Source organism: Portunus trituberculatus, chromosome 42 (genome assembly GCF_017591435.1).
Source record: "Portunus trituberculatus isolate SZX2019 chromosome 42, ASM1759143v1, whole genome shotgun sequence".
Classification (NCBI taxonomy): Eukaryota; Metazoa; Arthropoda; class Malacostraca; order Decapoda; family Portunidae; genus Portunus; species Portunus trituberculatus.
The window spans coordinates 16,286,938-16,309,872 of NC_059296.1; the positions used below are offsets into that span (position 1 = coordinate 16,286,938).

Genomic DNA, 22,935 nt, shown 5'->3' on the forward strand with positions numbered 1-22,935 from the left:
TTGACCACTTCCACATCCAAACTATTCCATGCTTCCACACTTCTATGAGGGAAGCTATATTTTTTCACATCTCTCCTATAAGTGGCCATCTTTAGTTTTTTTCCATGCCCTCTCGACACTCTTTCATTCCACATACACAGATCTTCCCTGTCCATTTTTTCCATGCCATTCATCACTCTGTATATCGCTATCAGGTCTCCCCTCTCTCTTCTGTTTTCCAGGGTCGGAAGTTGCATCCTGTTCAGTCTGTCCTCATAAGTCAAATCTCTCAAGTCAGGCACCATTTTTGTTGCAGCCCTCTGTACTTTCTCTAATTTTCTTATGTGTTTCTTCAAGTTTGGAGCCCACTGTATTGTTGCATATTCAAGCCTTGGTCTTATCATTGCAGTAATTATTTTCTTCATCATTTCCTCATCTAAATATACGAACGCCACTCTTATGTTCCTCAATAAGTTCAATACTTCTCCAATTATTTTGTTTATATGTCTCTCTGGCGATAGGTCATTGGTAATTGTCACCCCGAGATCTTTTTCTTCATTACTGGTTTTTATGTCTTCATTTCCTATCTTGTACATACCCCTGATTCTTCTTTCACTCTTGCCAAACTCTAATTTCTTGCATTTTGTTGTGTTGAACTCCATTTGCCATGTACAGCTCCATTTCCATATTCTGTCCAAGTCTTCCTGAAGTAATTTGCAATCTTTGGCACATCTCACTTTCCTTAACAATTTTGCATCGTCTGCAAATAGGCTCACATAACTGGACACCCCATCCACCATGTCATTTATATAGACCACAAACATTACTGGTGCCAACACCGATCCCTGTGGGACTCCACTCTCCACCAAGCCCCACTCTGATGGTCTGTCCTTAATTATTGTTCTCATTTCTCTTCCCACCAAAAAGTCTTCCATCCATTTCAGCAAACTGCCATGCACTCCTCCTACCATTTCAAGTTTCCAGATCAGTCTCTGGTGTGGTATGTGTATTTACCTAATTGTATTTACCTAATTGTAACATACGGGAAAAGAGCTATGCTCGTGTTGTCCCGTCTCCATATCTATTAATGTCCAGCTTTTTCTTAAAATCATGAATATTCCTTGCGTTGACCACTTCCACGTCTAAACTATTCCATGCTTCCACCCTTCTATGAGGGAAGCTATATTTTTCACATCTCTCCTATAAGTGGCCATTTTAGTTTTTCCCATGCCCTCTCGACATTCTTCCATTCCACATACACAGATCTTCCCTATCCATTTTTCCATGCCAATCATCACTCTGTATATTGCTATCAGGTCTCCCTTTCTTCTGTTTTCCAGGGTTGGAAGTTGCATTCTTTTCAGTCTGTCTTCATAAGTCAAATCTCTTAAGTCAGGCACCATTTTCGTTGCAGCCCTCTGTACTTTCTCTAGTTTCCTTATGTGTTTCTTTAAGTTCGAGCCCACTGTATTGTTGCATATTCAAGCCTCGGTCTTATCATTGCAGTAATTATTTTCTTCATCATTTCTTCATCTAGATATACGAACGCCACTCTTATGTTCCTCAATAAGTTCAATACTTCTCCAATTATTTTGTTTATATGTCTCTCTGGCGATAGGTCATTGGTAATTGTCACCCCAAGGTCTTTTTCTTCATGACTGGTTTTATGTCTTCATTTCCTATCTTGTACATACTCCTGATTCTTCTTTCACTCTTGCCAAACTCTATTTTCTTGCATTTTGTCGTGTTGAACTCCATTTGCCATGTACAGCTCCATTTCCATATTCTGTCCAAGTCTTCCTGGAGTAGTTCGCAATCTTTGTCACATCTCACTTTTCGTAACAATTTTGCATCGCCTGCAAATAGGCTCACATAACTGGACACCCCATCCACCATGTCATTTATGTAGACTGCGAACATTACTGGTGCCAACACTGATCCCTGTGGAACTCCACTCTCCACCAATCCCCATTCTGATGGTCTGTCCTTAATTATTGTTCTCATTTCTCTTCCTACCAAAAGTCTTCCATCCATTTTAGTAAACTGCCATGCACTCCTCCTACCATTTCAAGTTTCCAGATCAGTCTCTGGTGTGGTACCTTATCAAAGGCCTTTTTTAAATCCAGATATATTCCATCAGCCCAACCATCTCTTTCCTGTATTACATCTATCACCCTCGAATAGTAACATATCAGGTTTGTCGTGCATGAACGCCCTTTCCTAAAACCAAATTGACACTCACAAAGTATGTCATTTTTCTCCAAGAAGTCTGTCCATCTAGTCTTCACCACCCTCTCACACATCTTAGCTACCACACTTGTAAGTGACACTGGTCTATAGTTCAATGGGTCTCTCTTGTTACCTGATTTATAGATTGGGACAATGTTAGCTCTTTTCCAGTCTTGGGGCACTACGCCTTGTGTGTGTGTGTGTGTGTGTGTGTGTGTGTGTGTGTGTGTGTGTATATATATATATATATATATATATATATATATATATATATATATATATATATATATATATATATATATATATATATAAATATATAAAGCAATACTCCGCTCAACTAACAGGACAGGGGGTGTTAAAACTGTTCGTAGAGCAGAAATTTGTTAAGCGGACGTAATTTTCCCATAGGAAATAATGGAAATAGCGGGGATGCGTTCTGGGCTGGTCCCCAATGTACCACATGGGTAAAGATTTTTTTTTTTTTTTTTTTTTTTTTAGCTTTTTATAAACATTCCCCCCAAGAAAGGATTGTTTTGTAATGCATAAAAGTGAAATCTTACGTGGAATACCAGAAAATAAAGCAGAGATGAGATCGCCCACAGACGAGGCGGAGACTCATAGTGACTTGGCCACTTCTTCTTCTTGTGACCCTTTCAGCCTGCGTGTTGTCTTTCACCACAAAATTTATGTTTCCACCCCTCTATTGCCTCCTATAATGGATATCATATCTTAGTATTCATATACGCTCATGTCATGAGGATAACCTGGACTCTGTGGCACTGAGTGATAGTGAATTAGTAATGAAATACCATGGAATCAGACACAGTGAAATCACTGTTGCCCCCACCATGCATTGTTGCTGACACAATGACATAGAGCATATGTTTACTCCTGATGAGTGTTGCCAGCTCACAAGCAAAGAAAACGTAAAGAAAATAGCCAAAATATAGCCGTAAAAAGCCTAAACATCTATCGACGTGCTCCGAGTCTTGTGTGATGAACGTCTATCGATGTGTCCCAAGTTTTGCAGGTTAAGTTGTTATTTTGGGCAATATAGTTCATTTATATCATGCATACAATAAAAATTTTATTTATCTTATATTAAATCTATATTTGGTTGGTATTTAAAGCATGTTAATTTTTTTGGGGGGGTAAAGTCATATCACAAGAACGAATTAATTCTATTTCCATTAATTTCTATGGAAAAAATTTATTTGATATGATTTTTTTTATATATATATACAACGATCATCACGGAACGAATTAAATTTGTATGTCGTAGTACCACTGTATATATATATATATATATATATATATATATATATATATATATATATATATATATATATATATATATATATATATATATTTAAAACAATGTATAAAAAGGTCAGTTTGCAATTTCACTCTGTCATAGAGTCTGTCATGTGGCCTACATTTTTCTGGTGAGAAATGTAATGAAATGATTGATAGTATTTGTCATTTCCATCATAAATTAATATTTTTCGAGTTACGACTTTTTTACACTCAAACTTATGCCTTTCTCTCATTCCCAACAATCTTGGGGGACCTGTGGGAAATTGAGGTTTTTGAGTAGGGAGCATTAAATTGAGTTATGTTTATGTGTATTGCAAAAGATGTCGGAAATCAACAAAATCACATAAGAAAATACTTTGAAGGTGGAGGTGTCAACTGGATGCAGCATGCTTTGTTTACATAGAAGAGCATTGCTAATACTATGCTTCTGGCTGCATCCGTTACCCCACTGCTCCCCCAAGGATACTAAACAAACTCAACCTTAAAACTTTTTTGCTTGGGAGGCACAGCACCCCCTGACATCCCCAAGGGTTAATAACTAAATCCAACATAATAAACTAGTCTTTTATGTTAGATTTGGTGCACTGTCCTAATGAAGTTGTCCCTCCAACTCTCCTTGTATCCCAACTCCCCCTTCGCAGCTCTTTCACTCAGCTGACATGACAGGGAAATGAAAATATGATAACCAGAACTAACCTTACCTAGCCTAGCTAACATAACCTAGTTGAGGTGACAGGCACCACTGATACATCTTCCTCAGAACCTCTCTGACCAATAGCATGGTTAGGTTACAGTAGCTATGCTAGGTTAGGTTAGATTGTGTTTGGTTTAGTATCACTTGGGGGCAGTGGTGTAATGGATACAGCCAGAAGTGTAGTATTGGCAACGCTGTTCTATGTAAACAAAGCACACTGCATCCAGCTGACGCCTCCAGCTTCAAAGTATTTTTAGTTTTTTTATGTAATTTTGTTGGTTTCCGACATCTTTTGTAATACACATAAACATAACTCAATTTAATGCTCCCAACCAAAAGCACTGATTTCCCACAGGTCCCCAAATATTGTTGGGAATGAGAGGTAGGCATAAGTTTGAATTAAAAAAAAGTCCTATGAAAAATATTAATTTGTGATGGAAATGACATATACTATCAATCATTTCACTACATTTCTCACCACATGACAGATTCCATAGTTTGGTGAAACTGCAAATTGACCAAATATAATTATCCTTTGACAAATTACATAAATGTTCAATACTCCAAGAAGGACTGTTTTCACATAATTTATATTTATAGCTTCTTTTTTTTCATGTGTAGGCTTCACCACTACATTTTCTATTTTCTAACATTGTTTCCATTTTTCTGGTCTTTATAGTCACTTTTTTTTGTTGAAGCATTGCTTCATTATTCTCTGAACAGCAGAGACCCATTTATATAAAATTGAAGTTTGATATAAATCTTTGAAAACAACTTAGAGGTTACTGGAGCTCATAGTGTGGTTAAGTAACCACTGAAACTCGACTCGCTGTGTATGGTAAGCAACTTGCTATACATTCCTGACTGGGTCTCAGTTCCTGACACTTGCAGCTTTATGCTGTGTGGACAAAGGAGCAGCAAAAGTCAGCTGCATTCACTCACCTTTGTGTTGGACTTTCAAATTGTCACCTGGTAGGGGAGAAACTGGAGACTTGTAAATCAGATATTTCTAAAAAAAAAAAATCACAATCTTGATGTTTAGGCTTCTGTGCCTTTGCATAGTTGGATCCAATTCAGTTAGTGCTAAAGGAGTTGATATTCTAAGTAATTAAATGTCCCCAGGTCGGACTGCTCTGTTGGTGTTGATCCAAAATGTCTTAACACCTCTCAATTTTTTTTCATTAACTTCTGCAACATTTGTGGTCTTAGGTCTAATTTTGAATTTATTGAACACCACCTCTCCTGCTAAACCTCATCATCTTTTCCTCACTGAAATTCTCTCTCTCTCTCTCTCTCTCTCTCTCTCTCTCTCTCTCTCTCTCTCTCTCTCTCTCTCTCTCTCTCTTGAATGTCGGGGAATGACTGTACACTTATTTAATTTCAAATGCATTATGAAACATTAGTTTTCATTTTTTCGTATCAACTTGAAATAAAGTACATTTTTATCCCAGTTATATCTCATAAGTAAGGTTATATTTTCAGAAATAAATCCTTACCTTTTTATGATATGTTAGAACCGTTGATGTTCTTAATTTCATTTCACCAGCTTGTTTATAAAAGTTTGAAGCTGTGATGCTGATTAGGTGTTAATTCTTTTCATGGAACTGGCTTGTTTATCAAGCTTGAAAGTTTCAATGTTTGTCATATATTTTGTCTTAAAGTAACCAAAACAGGAATTGCCTGTACATGCAGTTCAAGGAGACTTTTAGCATGTCATATAAGTATGTGTTTGGTGGTTTGCTTTGTTTAAGAAAATATAGCTTTTTTTTTTTTAACTATATTTTTTTAAACTCGCATCCAAGTTTTCCGTAAATTAGACTAAGTTTTCAGTAGGAAAACTACAACATATTAATAAAAACATCATAACTGTAATGAAAATATTCTTGATGTCAAATAAGCTAAGTTTGAGGTACTGCAGGTGGCGGTTGTCTGGGGTCAACTGCTTCAGGCTCTCCTGGTGCTTCGCTCCTGTTGTCATCCTCCTCTTCGTCCAGCAATAGCTCAGCTGCCTCTCCTTATCGCCTTACCCCTGATGTGTCATGGGCAGCTCAGGTGTACCGCTCCAACCACACTTCAGTGAGTTGCCTCATGCCCAGTGTTCATCTGGTTCTCATTAGTTTCTGCTCCTTCAACCAGCTAATCACTGGACATGACAGTAACCAGTGTTATCTCTTGTAGATATAACAGTAAGTGTGTAATAGTATTTTACTTGAAGTTTCACTATTTCATAATAATTTTTAAAACTGATCTTGGTTAGCATCAAATGGCAAAGTTATTTTCATCCACAAGTAGTTTCTTTTGCTCTCTCTCTCTCTCTCTCTCTCTCTCTCTCTCTCTCTCTCTCTCTCTCTCTCTCTCTCTCTCTCTCTCTCTCTCTCTCTCTCTCTCTCTCTCTCTCTCTCTCTCTCTCTCTCTCTGTCAACATTAATGCCACAAACACAACAACCACCGTCATGATTACCCATGGGAAGTGAAATACTGTAGTCTACTATTACACAGTACTCATTCTTGGACTTCAACCAGCATTTGAAATTGAACCAGCATTTGAAATTGGTGCTGAATGGCAGGGTTACAAAAGGTCTTTGTAAAATGTAATATAATCCACATACTGCACTGTGCTCTGTTTTCACAACTATTTCTCATTTCAAAGGTGTGATGGCAGTTTGACAAAATTATATATGCAGAATTGTGCATGTAATTATTGATAAACTATGACTACAGTTAGAAACTGCTCTCAGTGTCAAAATTAAAATCATTTACATACTTATTTAAGTTAAGCAGTTCATTTGCATGAAAACTTTTAAAGAAGCTCACCAGTAATTAGTTTTTTTTTTTTAGAAGTTGCACCTTTTATGCTTTCAAAATAGAGGGATGCATTATGGTGTGAAAGCATCTCAATCTTCCCTTTTGCTATGCAAATATTTTCTCAGATAATTAATTATGTTTGCAAGATTATTATTATATAAGCATAAAAACTGTTATGCATTTCATATATTGTAATAGTACTCAGTCTTTTGAGATGAAATAGAGACAAGTATTGCCCAACTAATGTTCATTCATTCACTCAAAAAAATAATTTTTCTGTTAACACCTTTTACTGATGAACTTTACCAATGAATTGCCATGTGATGGTTACAACCCTTTGTGGCATGCAGCACTTCGCAATGTTTGTTTGTTACTCACAGTATGCATTCCACCTTGCTTTATAAAGCACTAGTATTTAACAATACTGTCCTTCCTGGATACACTTTGTGATTTTTGTTAGTGTTCTTGTCCTGATTGTTATGGTTGGAGGATAATTACTGTTTCCAACAACTCAAAATACATCCTCAGAATCTGTACAGTTTTCAGTTCTTAGAAATTGGAATTCATTATTCAGAAAACTATTCATTCTTGAATTTCCTTCCTTTTTTTTTTTTTTTTTTTTTTTTTTTTTTTTTGAGATACGTCTTTAAAGATTTATTACATATTTATAAATATGAATTTCTCTTTTGTTTTTCAAAATAAGGACTTTTTTCCAACCAGAAATTCAACTTTAATAAATCAAGATGCTTATGAAGATTTTAAGTCCTCAGAGAAACTTCTCAGACAACTATTCCAGTTAACAGAATTTATGCTCCAGTATTCCATGCTTTCCTTCTGATGATCTAGATCTACTTGCCTGAAAATTAAGTGAATGTTATTTATATGGGTATTGGTGCAGTACTACTTATTTTATTACAAAAAGCATTATATAATAAAATTAGGCAGAGATGGACTTTTTTTTTTTTTTTTTTTTTTTTTTTTTTTTTTTTCTAGGCTCAGACTAGGAAGATTCCTTTTTCAGAATCTATAACATTTTTGTAATATTTGTACAACAATATCTCTGATTAGCCTCTAAGAGGCATGACGATGGGAGAATTGTTCTTTGTGGTGTAGAAAGCCTGCTCCATTACATAAGTCGATGAATGGCCAAACAAATCTGCCTTATAATTTCCAACAGTCATAAATAAAGACACCTATAATACAAGAAGGAGAGAGGGGGAAAGGAAAAGATGTGCTTGAGAGAGGGAAAGACAGAAAGGAAAAAAAAGAGTGAGATAGCAATAGCAATACAACGCGATAGCTGAAGTCGTGATAGCCGAGGGTTGACTGTATTTTCATGCTAACTGCTCCACTGATCTTGCTAAATGCATGCCACCCCTTCTCCTGTGGCCTCGCTGCACAAGGCTTTCTTCTTCCTCTTACCCCTATTCTGTCCAACTCTCTAATGTAAGAGTTAACCAGTATTCTCAATCATTCATACCTCTCTCTGGTAAACTCTGAAAATCCTGCCTGCTTTTGTATTTCCATCTTCCTACAACTTGACTTCTTTTAAGAGGAAGGTCTCAAGACATTTGTCCATGAATTTTGGATAACTCAGTAGACTTTTAAGGGAACTGGTAATGCAGTGGGCCTTTTCTTTCTATTTTTTGTTGCCATTGTCCAGTTGCCCTTCCTGCATAAAGAAAAAAAAATGGTAAATGGTGGAAGAGAAGGGAGGGAGGAAAGGATGCAGGCATCATTCACAGGTAAACATTAACATGAATTAAAACTGTGCTATCGTAAGACAAAAATAAAGAGAAAGGTCAGTAAATGGTGTGAAAATGATGAAAGAACAATCATAGTGCATGAGATCCATGGGAAACATGTAGATACTAGCTCAGCTGAGGCTGGACTGATGTGTCGAGCTGCTGACTATAATGGCAACATCCCCAAGTATGACTCATAACAAAATTTTGCTCATATCTCAAAATAAAAAAAATTACCAAATCATAGCTCATATCTCAAAAAACACTCATATCTCAGGCAGCTTGTATCTCAAGGTACCACTGTATTTATTTATTTGTTTATTATTATTATTGATTTTTAACGTTACTACGATAGCACTGGTAGGCATTTTTTACCCTTTTGATTGAGTAATGTTAAGTCACTAGGCTGATACAGCAGCTAAAATATCCCTTATAGCTCTTATATTGTCTGTGTCACTTGACTTGTCTGAGCTGTTTGACACACAAAACAGCTCAAGTACCACAGCATTGTTTACATAGCTAACAGCAACCAAGAGGCAGTATCTACCTCAGTTTTTTTTTGTGCATACGAGACGTATTTTCAGTGTGTGTGTATGTGTTTGTGTTTTTGTGTTTACTATGTACATATTTTCCATGTGTGTGTGTGTGTGTGTGTGTGTGTGTGTGTGTGTGTGTGTGTGTGTGTGTGTGTGTGTTTACCTAGTTGTATTGTACAGGGTTCAAGCAGGGCTCATAGTGTCCTGTCTCCATGTCTCCATTTATCCAATTTTTATTTAAAGTTATGCATATTATGTGCTGTAACAACTTCATCACACGATGCATTCCGCTTTTCCACCATTGTATATGGAAAACTGTATTTTCCAATATCCTTCATGTACTGCCTCATCCTAATCTTTACATGTCCTCTTGTCTTTCTAGCTTCTGTCACCAGCACCTTGTCTATTTTTTCAATGCCATTTACTATTTTATACATTGTTGTTAGGTCTTCTATTTTGTAAGGTTGGCAGTCCTATTTCCTTCATATGTTAGGTCCTTTAGTCCTTTAGTTTCAGCACCACTTTTGTAGCTATCTTCTGGATCCGTTCTAATCTTCTTATATCTTTTCAAGCTCATTGACCACACCACTGCTGCATATTCCAGCTTTGGACATATCATGCTTGTAAGAATTTTTTACATCATGAATTGAAGTGCCACTAATATTAGTCACCATTTTATATGCTAATCCAAACATTTTATTTATGTGTTTTTCGAGATTCAGATTTTCCTGTATAATCACCTCCAGATCTTTTCCTCTTTAGTCTTCATTATTTGTTCCTCTCCCATCAGATATTTCCATACTGGTCTTCTCTTATTCTTTCCCAATTCCATTACGTGATATTTCTTGGCATTGAACTCTAATTTCCCTTTCTTTTGTTTATATCTTTCTGCAGGAGCAAAGAATCCTCTCAGGCTTTGATTATTCTTAGTAAGTTTGCATCATCAGCAAACAAATTAATATAACTGTTTATCCCATTTTGTACATCATTTACATATACCTGGAACATAATGAGGTCTAACACCGACCCTTGTGGCACTCCACTTGTTACTTTACCTCAAGATTAGTATGAATCTCTGACCACAGTTCTCATCTCTCTGGCCCTCAAGTAATTTCTTATCCAATCTAACAAAGTTCCTCTCAGTCTTCCTAAGCTCTCTAACTTCCAAAGTAGTCTGCCATTAGGAACTATCAAAAACCTTTTTTTTCATGTTCAGGTATAGCGTGCCCACCCATGCATCTCTGCTCTCCTGTCCTTCTATCACTCTTGAGTAGAAACTTAATAAGTTTGAAATTTTTCTCTGTCCTTCAAGTAATTCCTTATCTAATCAAACAAAGTTCCTCTCAGTCCTCCTATGCTTTCTAACTTCCAAAGTAGTCTGCCGTGAGGGACTTTATCAAAAGACACTTTTTATGTTCAGGTATACCGTGTCCACCCATCCATCTCTGCTCTCCAGTCTTATTACTCTTGAGTAGAAACTTAATAAGTTCAACACACATGATCCTCCTGTCCTGAACCCAAATTGTCTGTTTGATATAACTTCTTGTTCTTCCAGATACTTAACACATTTTTCTTTAATAATAATTTCACATATCTTCCCTACAACACTTGTAAGTGACACTGGTCTGGTATTTAATGGCTCATGTGACTTTCTTCCTTTGAATATTGAGATCATGTTGGCTCTCTTCCATTCTAGTGGTACTCTCGCTTCTTTTAACGAACTTATGACTGTTTCCCAAATTGGATCTAACAGCTCCTCTTTACATTCTTTTAGTGCCCAGTGTGATATACCATCTAGCCCCATTGCTTTTCTGACATCCAAATTATATAGTAGTCTTCCAATATCCTCTTTGTGCACTATGATTTCCTGCAATCCTTGGCAATGCAATGTCCTATTTGGTTCTGCAAATTCCTCTTCTTCAGTGAACACAGTTTTGAAGCTCTCATTCATTATTTCATTAATTTCCTTTGCCGTTTGGTATGTCTTCCCTCCTTTAATTATTTTTCCTATTGTTTCCTTATTCTTCATCTTACTGTTTATAAATTTGTAGAAAAGCTTGGGTTCATCTTCACTTTTTCACACCACATCTTTCTCATAGTTTCTTTCTTCCTCTCTTCTTACTCTAATATATTCATTTCCTGCATCTTTATACTGTTGTTACTTATTTTCATTACTCTGCTTTTTTAGTTCTTCCAAGCTTTATCTTTTGCTTTTTTAGCACCTATACATCTGGCATTTTACGAAGCATGTATATTTTCCTTTACTGTATAGATATAAGTATGTATTTCTTCAATCCTTCATTATATTTCTGTAGGAATATTTCATATTTCCCCTGTATTATCCTTCCTCCATTCAATATCAGAAAAAAAGTTTTCTTAACTTTTCAAAATCTGCTTTTGCATAATTTAATTTCTCTTTTTTGTAGTCTTCTCTGTATCTTATCTCATCCTCTTCCTGCATTTCCAATACTAATGTTATATCATCACTTCTTCCCAGTGGACTAAGGTATTGTATGGTGGGAGGGGACTCTGGCTTCTTTGCGAATACTACGTCTAACAACAATGGTGCTTTGTCCCCTCTGTACGATATTGATTCTTCCACCAACTCATCCATTGTATTTACTATTTTCAACTGTAACACCTCCTCGCTTCATTGACCAGCATTACTCATTACGTACTTCCATCTCTCTCCAGCTTATTCTTTTACAGATAAAGTCTCCTACTAATAGTATTCTTCCATCCCTTCATATCATATTATCTAGGCACTTCATCACCTCTCTTTGCATAACCTTATGTTCCTCAGTTCTCCATGTATTTGTCTTAGGTGGTACATACAGTATGTAACTGATTTTTTTTTTTTTTTTTTTTTTTTACTCCCTTTACTTCTACCATATCATCACCATATTGCATTTTCTCCACACATATATTATCATGAACCATTATTAGCTCTACTTTTCCCCTTTTTCCCTTCCTGTCTCTTCAGCTATTATATCCCTCTTCTTTAAAGTTAACATGGATCTCCTTTTTTAATAATGTGGTGATCGTTTCGGGAATCATGATTTTTCCGAGCTAAACGTTTGAATCTCTCCCCCTCACTATTGGTCCTGGGGCAAGTGGAAGTATGTGGCATCTTTTCTCGCTCGCCTCCTGTCATAACATGTTGAAAACTACACCGTTGTACTCAGAATAACACAAAGAAGTATGCTTTTACAAGGAAAAAATATTCTTAGCATTTTTGACAAATGTGATTTTTCCCCGCTAGAATAACCATATTCTCTCTCTCTCTCTCTCTCTCTCTCTCTCTCTCTCTCTCTCTCTCTCTCTCTCTCTCTCTCTCTCTCTCTCTCTCTCTCTCTCTCTCTCTCTCTCTCTCTCTCTCTCTCTCTCTCTCTCTCTCTCTCTCTCTCTCTCCTTATTTGGTTTCATATTCTCTCCCATTCGGTTTTCATATCTCTCTCTCTCTCTCTCTCTCTCTCTCTCTCTCTCTCTCTCTCTCTCTCTCTCTCTCTCTCTCTCTCTCTCTCTCTCTCTCTCTCTCTCTCTCTCTCTCTCTCTCTCTCTCTCTCTCTCTCTCTCTTTCTCTGACCAATAGCGTGGCTTCATATATATTTGACGTCTAATCAGCTGGGTGGAGGAGTTGCGAAGGGGGAGCCGGGAATCAAGATAAGCGCGGGACGGTTTCTTGGGGACAGTGCCATGAATTCCCCCCTCCCCTTATCCCCCAAAAATTAAGATTTTAGGGGGTGTGGATACGAATTATTTATCTAATTTTGATGGTATTTAAAATTTTGGGATTACTATTATCTCTCAGAAACCTTCAAACCCTAAATTACCAGATAGTGTAGTTTTTTTTTATCATTAAATACCATGCTCATCAGGATGCCATTTTTAAATGTCTTGTGCAGTTGCATCATAGCATGACTTAAGCCTTACACAGTACCAGGCCAGGAGTCAAGAGGGGAGGTGCATCATTTAGCTTTTCTACATCCTTACAGGCATGAATTGATGAGAATTAGAATCAGAAACTTGAAGAAGAGAAGACAACAAGAAACAAACAAACAAACATATTGGAAGACAGCTGGACCTTGAATCCTTGCCTCCCCTCTCCTCTCTCCCCTCTCCCCTTGGTCACAGGTGTTATCTCCTCCAAGACCTTCACACCTCACCCCATGCCTCCCTCACTGCCATGCTTCTCTACTATCACTCTATATCATAAGACTGCTATTATCTTTTCTAACACTTGTTTTTTCTCACTACCTTTGACATAACAACTATATGTCAAATAACTCACAATAACTATTACAAAAGATTATGTTGAGACAAGTATAAAGCTGGACTAGATGAGTAATAAATACTTTATTGTATCATTATTTCAATTCAACACTAATAATGACTCATAGAATGTCCAGTTCATTAGTAAAACAGCAGATTGCGGATGGCGCCTTCCCAATCCTCATGTACGAGTGAATAATATTTTCTAGAGAAGCAGGGATATGATGTGTTATCATCCTATTATGCTCCAGGAAGTCACTGTTGTATACACAATCATGAATGAAAATTTCATGCAAATCAAATGAATACAAATTGCAAAACAAGGATGAAATAATGAAAAATCTTTTGGAGGGAATATGTTTTGTTTATTGTTTTTTCATTTATGTATTTATTTATTTTTTTACACCACAGATTTTCACAAAATTGGTATAAACTCTAATTGACTTTTCTTTGGTATCATTTTAAACTACAACTAAAATGCAATTTTTAGTTGGAATTAGATTTTTGATAATGTCAGTACAAAACGAGATACAGGAAAGTGAAGAAATCTTAAAAAGAATGGGCCGACAGTTCAGTTCAGAGTTCAATTTATCGCAAAATCTGAGTTATCGGGGTCCAAGTTATCGAGGTTCAACAGTATATCCAAAGCTGTTGTTTACACTTCCGCCTTATATGGCGTCACCATTTTTTGTGTATTTCACCCTCTCGGTTGCCTGCTGGTCACCCAGCCAGTCTTCCCCATTATGGAGTGAGCTCAGAGCTCATAGACCGATCTTCGGGTAGGACTGAAACCACAACACACTCCACACACCGGGAAAGTGAGGCCACAACCCCTCGAGTTACATCCCATACCTATTTACTGCTAGGTGAACAGGGGCCACACATTAAGAGGCTTGCCCATTTGCCTCGCCGCCCCGGGACTTGAACCCGGCCCTCTCAATTGTGAGTCGAGCGTGCTAACCATTACACTACATGGTGTGTGTTTGTGTGTGTGTGTGTGTGTGTGTGTGTGTGTGTGTGTGTGTGTGTGTGTGTGTATTTATCTAGTTGTAGTTTTACAGGGCCTGGGCTTTATGCTCATGTGGCTCTGTCTCCATATCTACACTTACAATCTTACTTTTAAAATATGCACACTCGTTGCAGACGCTACTTCTTCATTTAAACAGTTCCACGTCTCAATACATCTTTGCGGGAAACTATATTTTTTAACATCTCTCAGACATCTTCCTTTTCTCAGCTTTTTACTATGTGATCTTGTGCATCGAATGTCATATTCTTCTCTTAGGATCAGTTTCTCATTATCCACTTGGTCCATTCTGTTGATCAATTTATAAACTTGTATCAGATCTCCTCTCTCCCTTCTTTGTTCCTGGGTTGGCAGATCCATAGCCTTTAGTCTCTCCTCATTTGTCATCCCTTCAAATTCTGGAACCATTCTTGTAGCCATTTATTGTAGTCTCTCCAACTTCCTTATGTGTTTCTTTTTATGAGCGGTCTACACTACTGCATATTCCAATCTGTGTCTTATTATAGTACTTTTTAATTTCTTCATCATTTCTTTGTCCATGTAGTGAAATGCTGTCTGTGTCTGTGTGTATTTACCTAGTTGTAGTTTCACAGGGCCTGAACATTATGCCTGTGTGGGCCTGTCTCCATATCTACATTTGTTCAACTTTTCTTTAAAGCTATGCACACTCCTTGCTGACACTACATATTCATTCAGGCTATTCCATGCTGCTATACTTCTTTGTGGAAAACTGAATTTTTTGACGTCCTTGAAGCATCTTCCCATTCTCAACTTTTTACTATGACATCTTATGTTTTTACTGGTGACCTCATCTCTTAGTAACAGCTCCTCACTATCTGTTATATCCATTCCATTCATTAGTTTATAGACTTGTATTAGGTCTCCTCTCTCTCTTCTGTGCTCTAGTGTTGGTAGATCCAAAGCCCTCAGTCTCTCCTTGTATGTCATCTCATGTAGCTCTGGTACCACTCTTGTTGCCATCCTTTGCAGTCTCTCCGATTTCCATACATGTTTCTTTTTGTGTGGGAACCACACCACCCCTGCATAGTCTAATCTGGATCTGATCACAATGGATATCAGTTTTTTCATATCTTTATCTATGTAGTGGAAAGCCAGTCCAATATTTCTTACCAAATAGCCTCATGGCTAACCTGTTGATTATTCTCTTATCCCTTTCCTTGTTAACTTTGTTCAGTTCTACACTATCTCCCATCTTGTTCCCCTCCGGTCGTCTTCCACTCCTTCCCAATTTCATAACATGACTTTTATCCACATTAAATTCCATTTCCCACTTCCTACTCCACCTCCAGATCTTGTTAACCCTTAAAAACCGCGGAGCTGACTAACTTTCCATCTGTTACAGCGAGGAAAAATCACACCTGTCAAAAATGATTGAAGGTTTTTTCCTTATAAAAGCATATTTCTCTTTGTTATTCTGAGTACAACGATGTAGTTTTCAACATGTTATGACCTCTGAGAGCAAAGTTATTGCATATCAAAAAATTCTCCCCAAATCTGGGGCAGAACCTGCCACTAAAAAATACCCCCCCAAGCTCCGATAACACAGCATGTGTGCTCTCTCTCTCTCTCTCTCTCTCTCTCTCTCTCTCTCTCTCTCTCTCTCTCTCTCTCTCTCTCTCTCTCTCTCTCTCTCTCTCTCTCTCTCTCTCTCTCTCTCTCTCTCTCTCTCTCTCTCTCTCTCTCTCTCTCTCTCTCTCTCTCTCTCTCTCTCTCTCTCTCTCTCTCTCATGGGTGACACACACCACCGCATTGCTCTAGGGGAATATGTAAGGTTTATGAACGTCACTGTGAGGGTTGGTCTCTGTCTCCCAGATCACTATCAGAATCACTACTGGAGTCTTCACTTTCTTCTGTCTCAATAAAGAAAAATCACTGTCTTCATTTTCATCACTATCCTCAATGTCACTACCGAGTAACACTGACATAACATCACTCGGGGTACCGTTTCCTCCTTCCGGGTCACGGGAGTTGCGAGATGTCACCTCGAAATGGGAAAAGATGACCTATTGTGTGGGAACATATGTCTCAAGGCTCGAGGAGGCGAGCAAGAAAAGTTGCCAGATACCTCCACTTGCCCCAGGACCAATAGTGAGGGGGAGAGATTCAACCATTTAGTGCAGAAAAATCATGATTCCCCGAATGATCCCGTCTCTCCGCACGCGATGCTACAATCATCCCGAAACGATCACCGTACGTTAAGGGTTAAGATCCTCCTATAATATTTCATAGTCCTCCTTGTTTTATACTTGTCTGAGCAGCTTGGCATCATCTGCAAAGAGGTTCATGTAACTGTTTACTCTCTCTGGCATGTCATTTATGTATACAAGAAAAAGTATAGGCACCAGCACCGACCCTTTTGGCCTTCCGTTCTCTACTGTTCTCCACTCCGATTTAATATCCTTTACTAACATTCTCATATTCCTTCCTCTCAGGTAACTCTCCATCCACTCTAAAGCCTTCCCCTTCAATTCTCCTGTATAGTTTAACTTCCATAGTAATCTCGAATGTGGTACCTTGTTGAAAGCCTTTTTTTAAATCCAGGTATATACAGTCAACCCATCCGTCTCTCCTGAATTATGTCTATTGCCCTTGAGTAAAAGCTCAGCAAGTTTGTTACACAAGAGTGTCTCTTTCTAAAATCAAATTCTCTCTCTGAGATTAACTTGTTATCTTCTAAAAACTTAATCCATTGTTTCTTAATCACTCTCATATATCTTGCACACTACACTGGTTAATGACATAGGTCTATAGTTTAAGGGTTCCTCTTTCCCACCATTCTTATATATGGGGACAACTTCTGCCCTTTTCCATTCCACCAGTACAGTGCCACTTTCTATTGAGCATTTTATGATGTGTATAGGGCCCCTTAGTTCTTCCTTGCATGCTCTCAGTATGCTATCTGAAATTTCATCCGGTCCCATCACCTTTCCCTCCTCTAGTTCCTCCATCAATTTATATATTTCCAACTTTTCTACTCTGATCTTGCCCAGGTGAACATCTTCCTCATGATCATCCAGCTTCTCTAACTTAGACTCTTAAGTAAAAACTTGTTGAAATCTGTTGTTCAATAATTCCGCCATGCTTTTCAGATCATCAGTTATCCCGTGTTCTCCTCTCAGTCTTTCAATAGCCTCCTTCGGTTTAATTTTTTCATTTATGAATTTATATAACAGTTCTGGCTACTCCTTGCATTTTTCCAAAATATCCTTTTCATATTCTCTCTTTTCCTGCTTCCTCACTTTCATGTAGTCATTCCTTGCTAATTTGAAATTTTCCTTGTTTCTCGGATTTCTGTTCCTCTTCCATTTTTTCCATGCTTTGTCCCTCATTTTCTTTGCTCTGCTACACCTTACATTGAACCATTGAATCTTGTGATGCTATTTTGTACACTTCCACGAAGATATTATATTTCTCTGGCACACCCTCTGCCCTTAGCAAGTTCTTCCAGTTTAAGTTTTCAAAGTACTCCTTAAGTTTCTGTACGTCCGCCTTCCTGTAATTTAACCTTTCTTTTTTTTATACGATTCATTTAATTTGCTGCTGTTAACCTCTACCTCCATTTCAATTAGCACATGATCACTTTTCCTAGTGGGCACTCATATCTTAAATCATCAATTATTTGGATGTCTCTTGTCAAAATTAGGTCTAGTCTCTCTGGCTCATCATCTCCTTTGTATGTAGTGTTTTCATTAACTATCTGTTTCATCATATTTTCCATCATTAGCTTAAAAAATCTATACCCCCCATGATGCTTCCCCACTGCCACTTACATAGTTCTCCCAGTCCACTTCCTTACAGTTGAAATCACCCACTAAAATCACTCTTTTTTTTCCTTTGATTACTTTAGACAGACTCAGCAAGATATCATTGATTAACTCCTCTTAGTCTTGTCTGGACCATGAACTAGTCTTTGGAGGCACATAAGCTACTGTGATCAACATCTCTTTATTTTCATTTTCCACCTTAATGCTCATCACTTCTGCCTTACCATCCCCATACACCACTTGGTTAACCATCAATTCTTTCCCTTGCTATTATCATGACTCCACCTCCTCCTTTGCCCACTCTATCTTTCCTCCATACATTGTAGTTATTATCTAGATCTATTTTGATTGCCTAGCACAATTTTGTTTCAGCCAGACACACAATCGTGGACTTCTTTTCATTGAGACAGTCCCCCATTTTTAGTCTGCTCGATGTATATTCATGTACATCATTTCCAGACCTCTACTCTTGTCCAGTATATCTAGCTTTCCTGCTCCTCTTCCTCCTTCCTTCTTGTGTATCCCTTTCTCACTCACTCCCCATGGACCCTCCAAAAAATATTTTCTTTTCTTCCTCCAATCTTTCATTATTCTTTTCTCTTGCCTCGGCCTCCAGTTCATTTTGTGTCTTTCTTTCACCTTCATTTATGTTCTTCCTTATATTTATGTGCCCTTACACCCCTCTGTCTCTCAGTTTTGATGTTCTGTACAGTATCTTTTCTGTTGCCTTTTGTGTACTTAGCAGGACTTTCATTAGCCTAATGACTCCTTCTCTATATGGGCTCATTCAGTGAATATCCTCCACTTTCTCCTCCAAGTTCTGTCTTTCCTCATCATTTAAAATTTTATACAAGTCCTTAACTGATATCAACTCTTCTTTTTCCCTTTGGTTTTCCCTTTTTGGTGTATAAGTCATCTTATTTTCCTTCAAGCCAAAGATAAAAAAACTCCTCTTTTTCTCTGTAATTTCTCTTATCAGTAGTTCTTTCTGTTTCAGTACCCCAACCACCTTCTTTGTCATATCCTCTTGCTTCCCCTTCAGCTGTTTCTGAATTGCCTTCCTGAAGCTAACTTTGTCTTCCTCATCTTTTTTCTTCCATGCTATCACTTCCTTTTTAACCACTTTCTGGACTATTTCATCCTCCTTATTCACCAGTTCCTTTTTGTTTTTATTCTCCTCCACTTTACCCAGTCCTTAATTAAGCAGTTTCTCATATTGAACTACCTTCTTTTTTAATTCCTTGTTTTTGCTTACTAATGTTTTTTTGGTATCTTCCAGCCTGCTTACTCTCTCCTTCAACTCCCTCTGTAGTTTTCTATCTTCAGATCATCATCTTTCAGATCCTTAAATTTTCTTATAAAATTTTCAAGTTTTCTCTCAAGTCCAAGGACTCTCCCATTGATGGCCATATTCGTCAGTTGGAAATCACCAAATGGGCTTATCGCCACCCCCTGTCCCTCATCCTCAATCACGAATAATTCATCTTGTTCCACGTACCTGCTAGATGGCGTGCTCAATACTGTTTCTTTCTCGTTATCAGACATTCTTTAGCTTCAATTTTGGAGGCAGGACCACACAGTTCCTGCCCAGAACCCCATGCAACTCAACCGGTAAATTCTTTTTGATTGTGTCAATCAACTGATAGGCAGCGCATGATGTGTGTGTGTGTGTGTGTGTGTGTGTGTGTGTGTGTGTGTGTGTGTGTGTGTGTATTTTACCTAGTTGTAGTTTTACAGGGCCTGGGCTTTATGCTCGTGTGGCCATGTCTCCATATCTACACTTATCCAATCTTACTTTAAAAGTATGCACACTCGTTGCAGACACTACTTCTTCATTTAAACTGTTCCACGTCTCAATACATCTCTGCGGGAAACTATATTTTTTAATATCTCTCAGACATCTTCCTATTCTCAGCTTTTTACTATGCGATCTTGTGCTTCGGATGTCATATTCTTCTCTCAGGATCAGTTTCTCATATGTCATCCCTTCAAATTCTAGAACCATTCTTGTAGCTATTTTGTGTAGCCTCTCCAATTTCCTTATGTGTTTCTTTTTATGAGGGGTCCACACTACTCCTGCATATTCCAATCTGGGTCTTATTATAGTACTTATCAATTTCTTCTTCATTTTTTTGTCCATGTAGTGAAATGTTACTCCAATATTCCTTAGCAAATTATACGTTTCTCTAAAAATTCTATCAATATGGCTTACCGGTTGATTGTTTTCTTCCATCGTCACTCCTAAGTCCTTTTCCTTTTTGACTTTCTCCAGTTCTAATCCATCTCCTATCTTATAGATTCCCACAGGTCATCTTTCACTCTTTCCCATTTCCATGACATGGCTTTTGTTCACATTTAATTCCATTTCCCACTTCTTACTCCATTCCCAGATCTTATTTAAGTCTTCTTGCAGTATTTCACAATCCTCCTTTTGCTTTATAACTCTGCACAGTTTCGTATCATCTGCAAACAGATTTATGTAGCTGTTCACTCCTTCTGGCATGTCGTTAATATAAATGAGGAAAAGTATTGGTGCCAATACTGACCCTGTGGCACTCCGCTTTCTACTGCTCTCCACTTGGACTTCATATCTTTAACTACCATCCTTATTTCTCTCCCCTCAAATAATTTTCTATCCATCTCAATGTGCTTCCTTTTAAGCCACCCTTCTCCTCTAACTTCCATAGTAATCTTGCATGTGGCACTTTGTCAAACGCCTTTTTAAATCCAAATAAATACAGTCAACCCATCCTCTCTCTCTTGTACTCTATCAACTATTCTAGAATAGAAACTCAATAAATTAGTTACACAAGACCGTCTTTTCTAAAACCAAATTGGCTATTTGATATTAATTTGTTGTCTTCAAGGAACTCGATCCATTGTTTCTTTATTATTCTTTCACACATCTTGCATATTACACTAGTTAGTGATACCGGTCTGTAATTTAAAGGTTCTTCCTTCCTTCCGCTCTTATATATGGGAACCACCTCAGCTCTTTTCCATTCTACTGGCACTGTTCCATTTTCTATTGAGCATTTTATGATGTATATAGGACTTGCTAGTTCTTCCCTACATTCTTTCAGTATTCTGCCTGAGACTTCATCTGGTCCCATTGCCTTCTCTTCATCCAGTTCCTTCATTAACTCTTTTATTTCAAGCTTGGTTACTTTAATCTCTTTCATATAGATTGTCTCTCTATTACTCTGTGGCTTGTCTTCAAGGAATTCGATCCATTGTTTCTTTATTATTCTTTCACACATCTTGCATATTACACTAGTTAGTGATACCGGTCTGTAATTTAAAGGTTCTTCCTTCCTTCTGCTCATGTAGGGGCTACTGTATATTTATATATACTGTATAATGTAGTTCAGTAATCATGTTCACTTTACACAGTCTTTACGTTACACAATACCTTTAGAAATGCATCTTCTGCAGTTCGAGAATTTCCTGTACTTCTTTTAATCTTGAAGTTCATAAGCCTTGGTTCAGTTCAGCTTGCTCTAACACTCTTCATGATACAAATGCAGCTCATGGATGGTAGCTTAGAATTCCATATATTAAAACTTACTTTTTATAGTTCTATCTTCTTGAAACATGTTAATAATTTATGTATTTGACAACAATTTTACCTTCAGCATGGTCTTTTGTATCCTTTCATATCATTCCTCTCTTTTTGTTACCAATTATTGCAGATGATTTTTAGAACTTGAGTGTTTGCCTTTCCTTGTATCATAGATATTATGATCATAAGAAAACTTGCATAAGACAAGGCCAAAAGTTGGATAATCACTACTAGGTTAAATTAAGCTAAATTCCTAGTGCTTGAATAGGTTTGTAATGTTTCACCTGATTGGCTGTACCACTCTCTTGCAAGCATATCTTATATGCTCGGAAAGGATGGAAAATGATATTACAATTAGCCAAAATGTGAAGATGATAAAATGTGTGTGTATTATGTCTAATTTAGCCTTGCTATTTTCACCATTGTTCAGTAAGTACTGAAATTAATTATTATGTTACTATGTAGGAAAACTAGTGAACACAAGTGTAATGACAATGCAGGTAAACCTCCCTATACTGAAAACACTGCATTGCTTATGTTTATAGCAACATACCATTCTCCTCAACCATCATATCAGCATGACACACAGTGTAATGGTTGATGATGAAGGAGATTCATGGATAGGGGACAGGGCAGCAGCAACACTGTAGGAACCTTCCAGAATGATAACATTGTGCTCCCTTAAATAAGATTGGTTTTAAAATGTGGCTACTGTTTTGTTCCTTGAATATGTTATGGAAATCAAAAGATTTATGCTATATCTTGATTAAACAATCACTGCTTAGTCTGTTAATGTTATTCAAAAATGGCTATCCAATATATGAAATGAACAAAAGCATATATGATAGAAAGATGTTTCCCTTGAGCATACAAGATGTTGCGTCGTGAGGATGCTTGCTAGAGACCAGTGCAGCTAATTGCTGTAACTTTACAAACTTACATAGGCACCAGAAATCTAGCTTAAGTGAACTTAATATAGTAAGC

The 22,935-nt window shown here is 37.4% G+C and overlaps 1 protein-coding gene across 1 annotated transcript in view; it reads left to right on the top strand.

Moving 5' to 3' along the window:
- LOC123517297 (constitutive coactivator of PPAR-gamma-like protein 2) overlaps positions 1-22,935 on the top strand; it is a 132,285-nt gene that overhangs the window by 45,083 nt on the left and 64,267 nt on the right. The window contains 1 exon segment of the mRNA XM_045277242.1: positions 6,138-6,295. Within this exon segment, the coding sequence (XP_045133177.1) occupies positions 6,138-6,295 (158 nt within the window).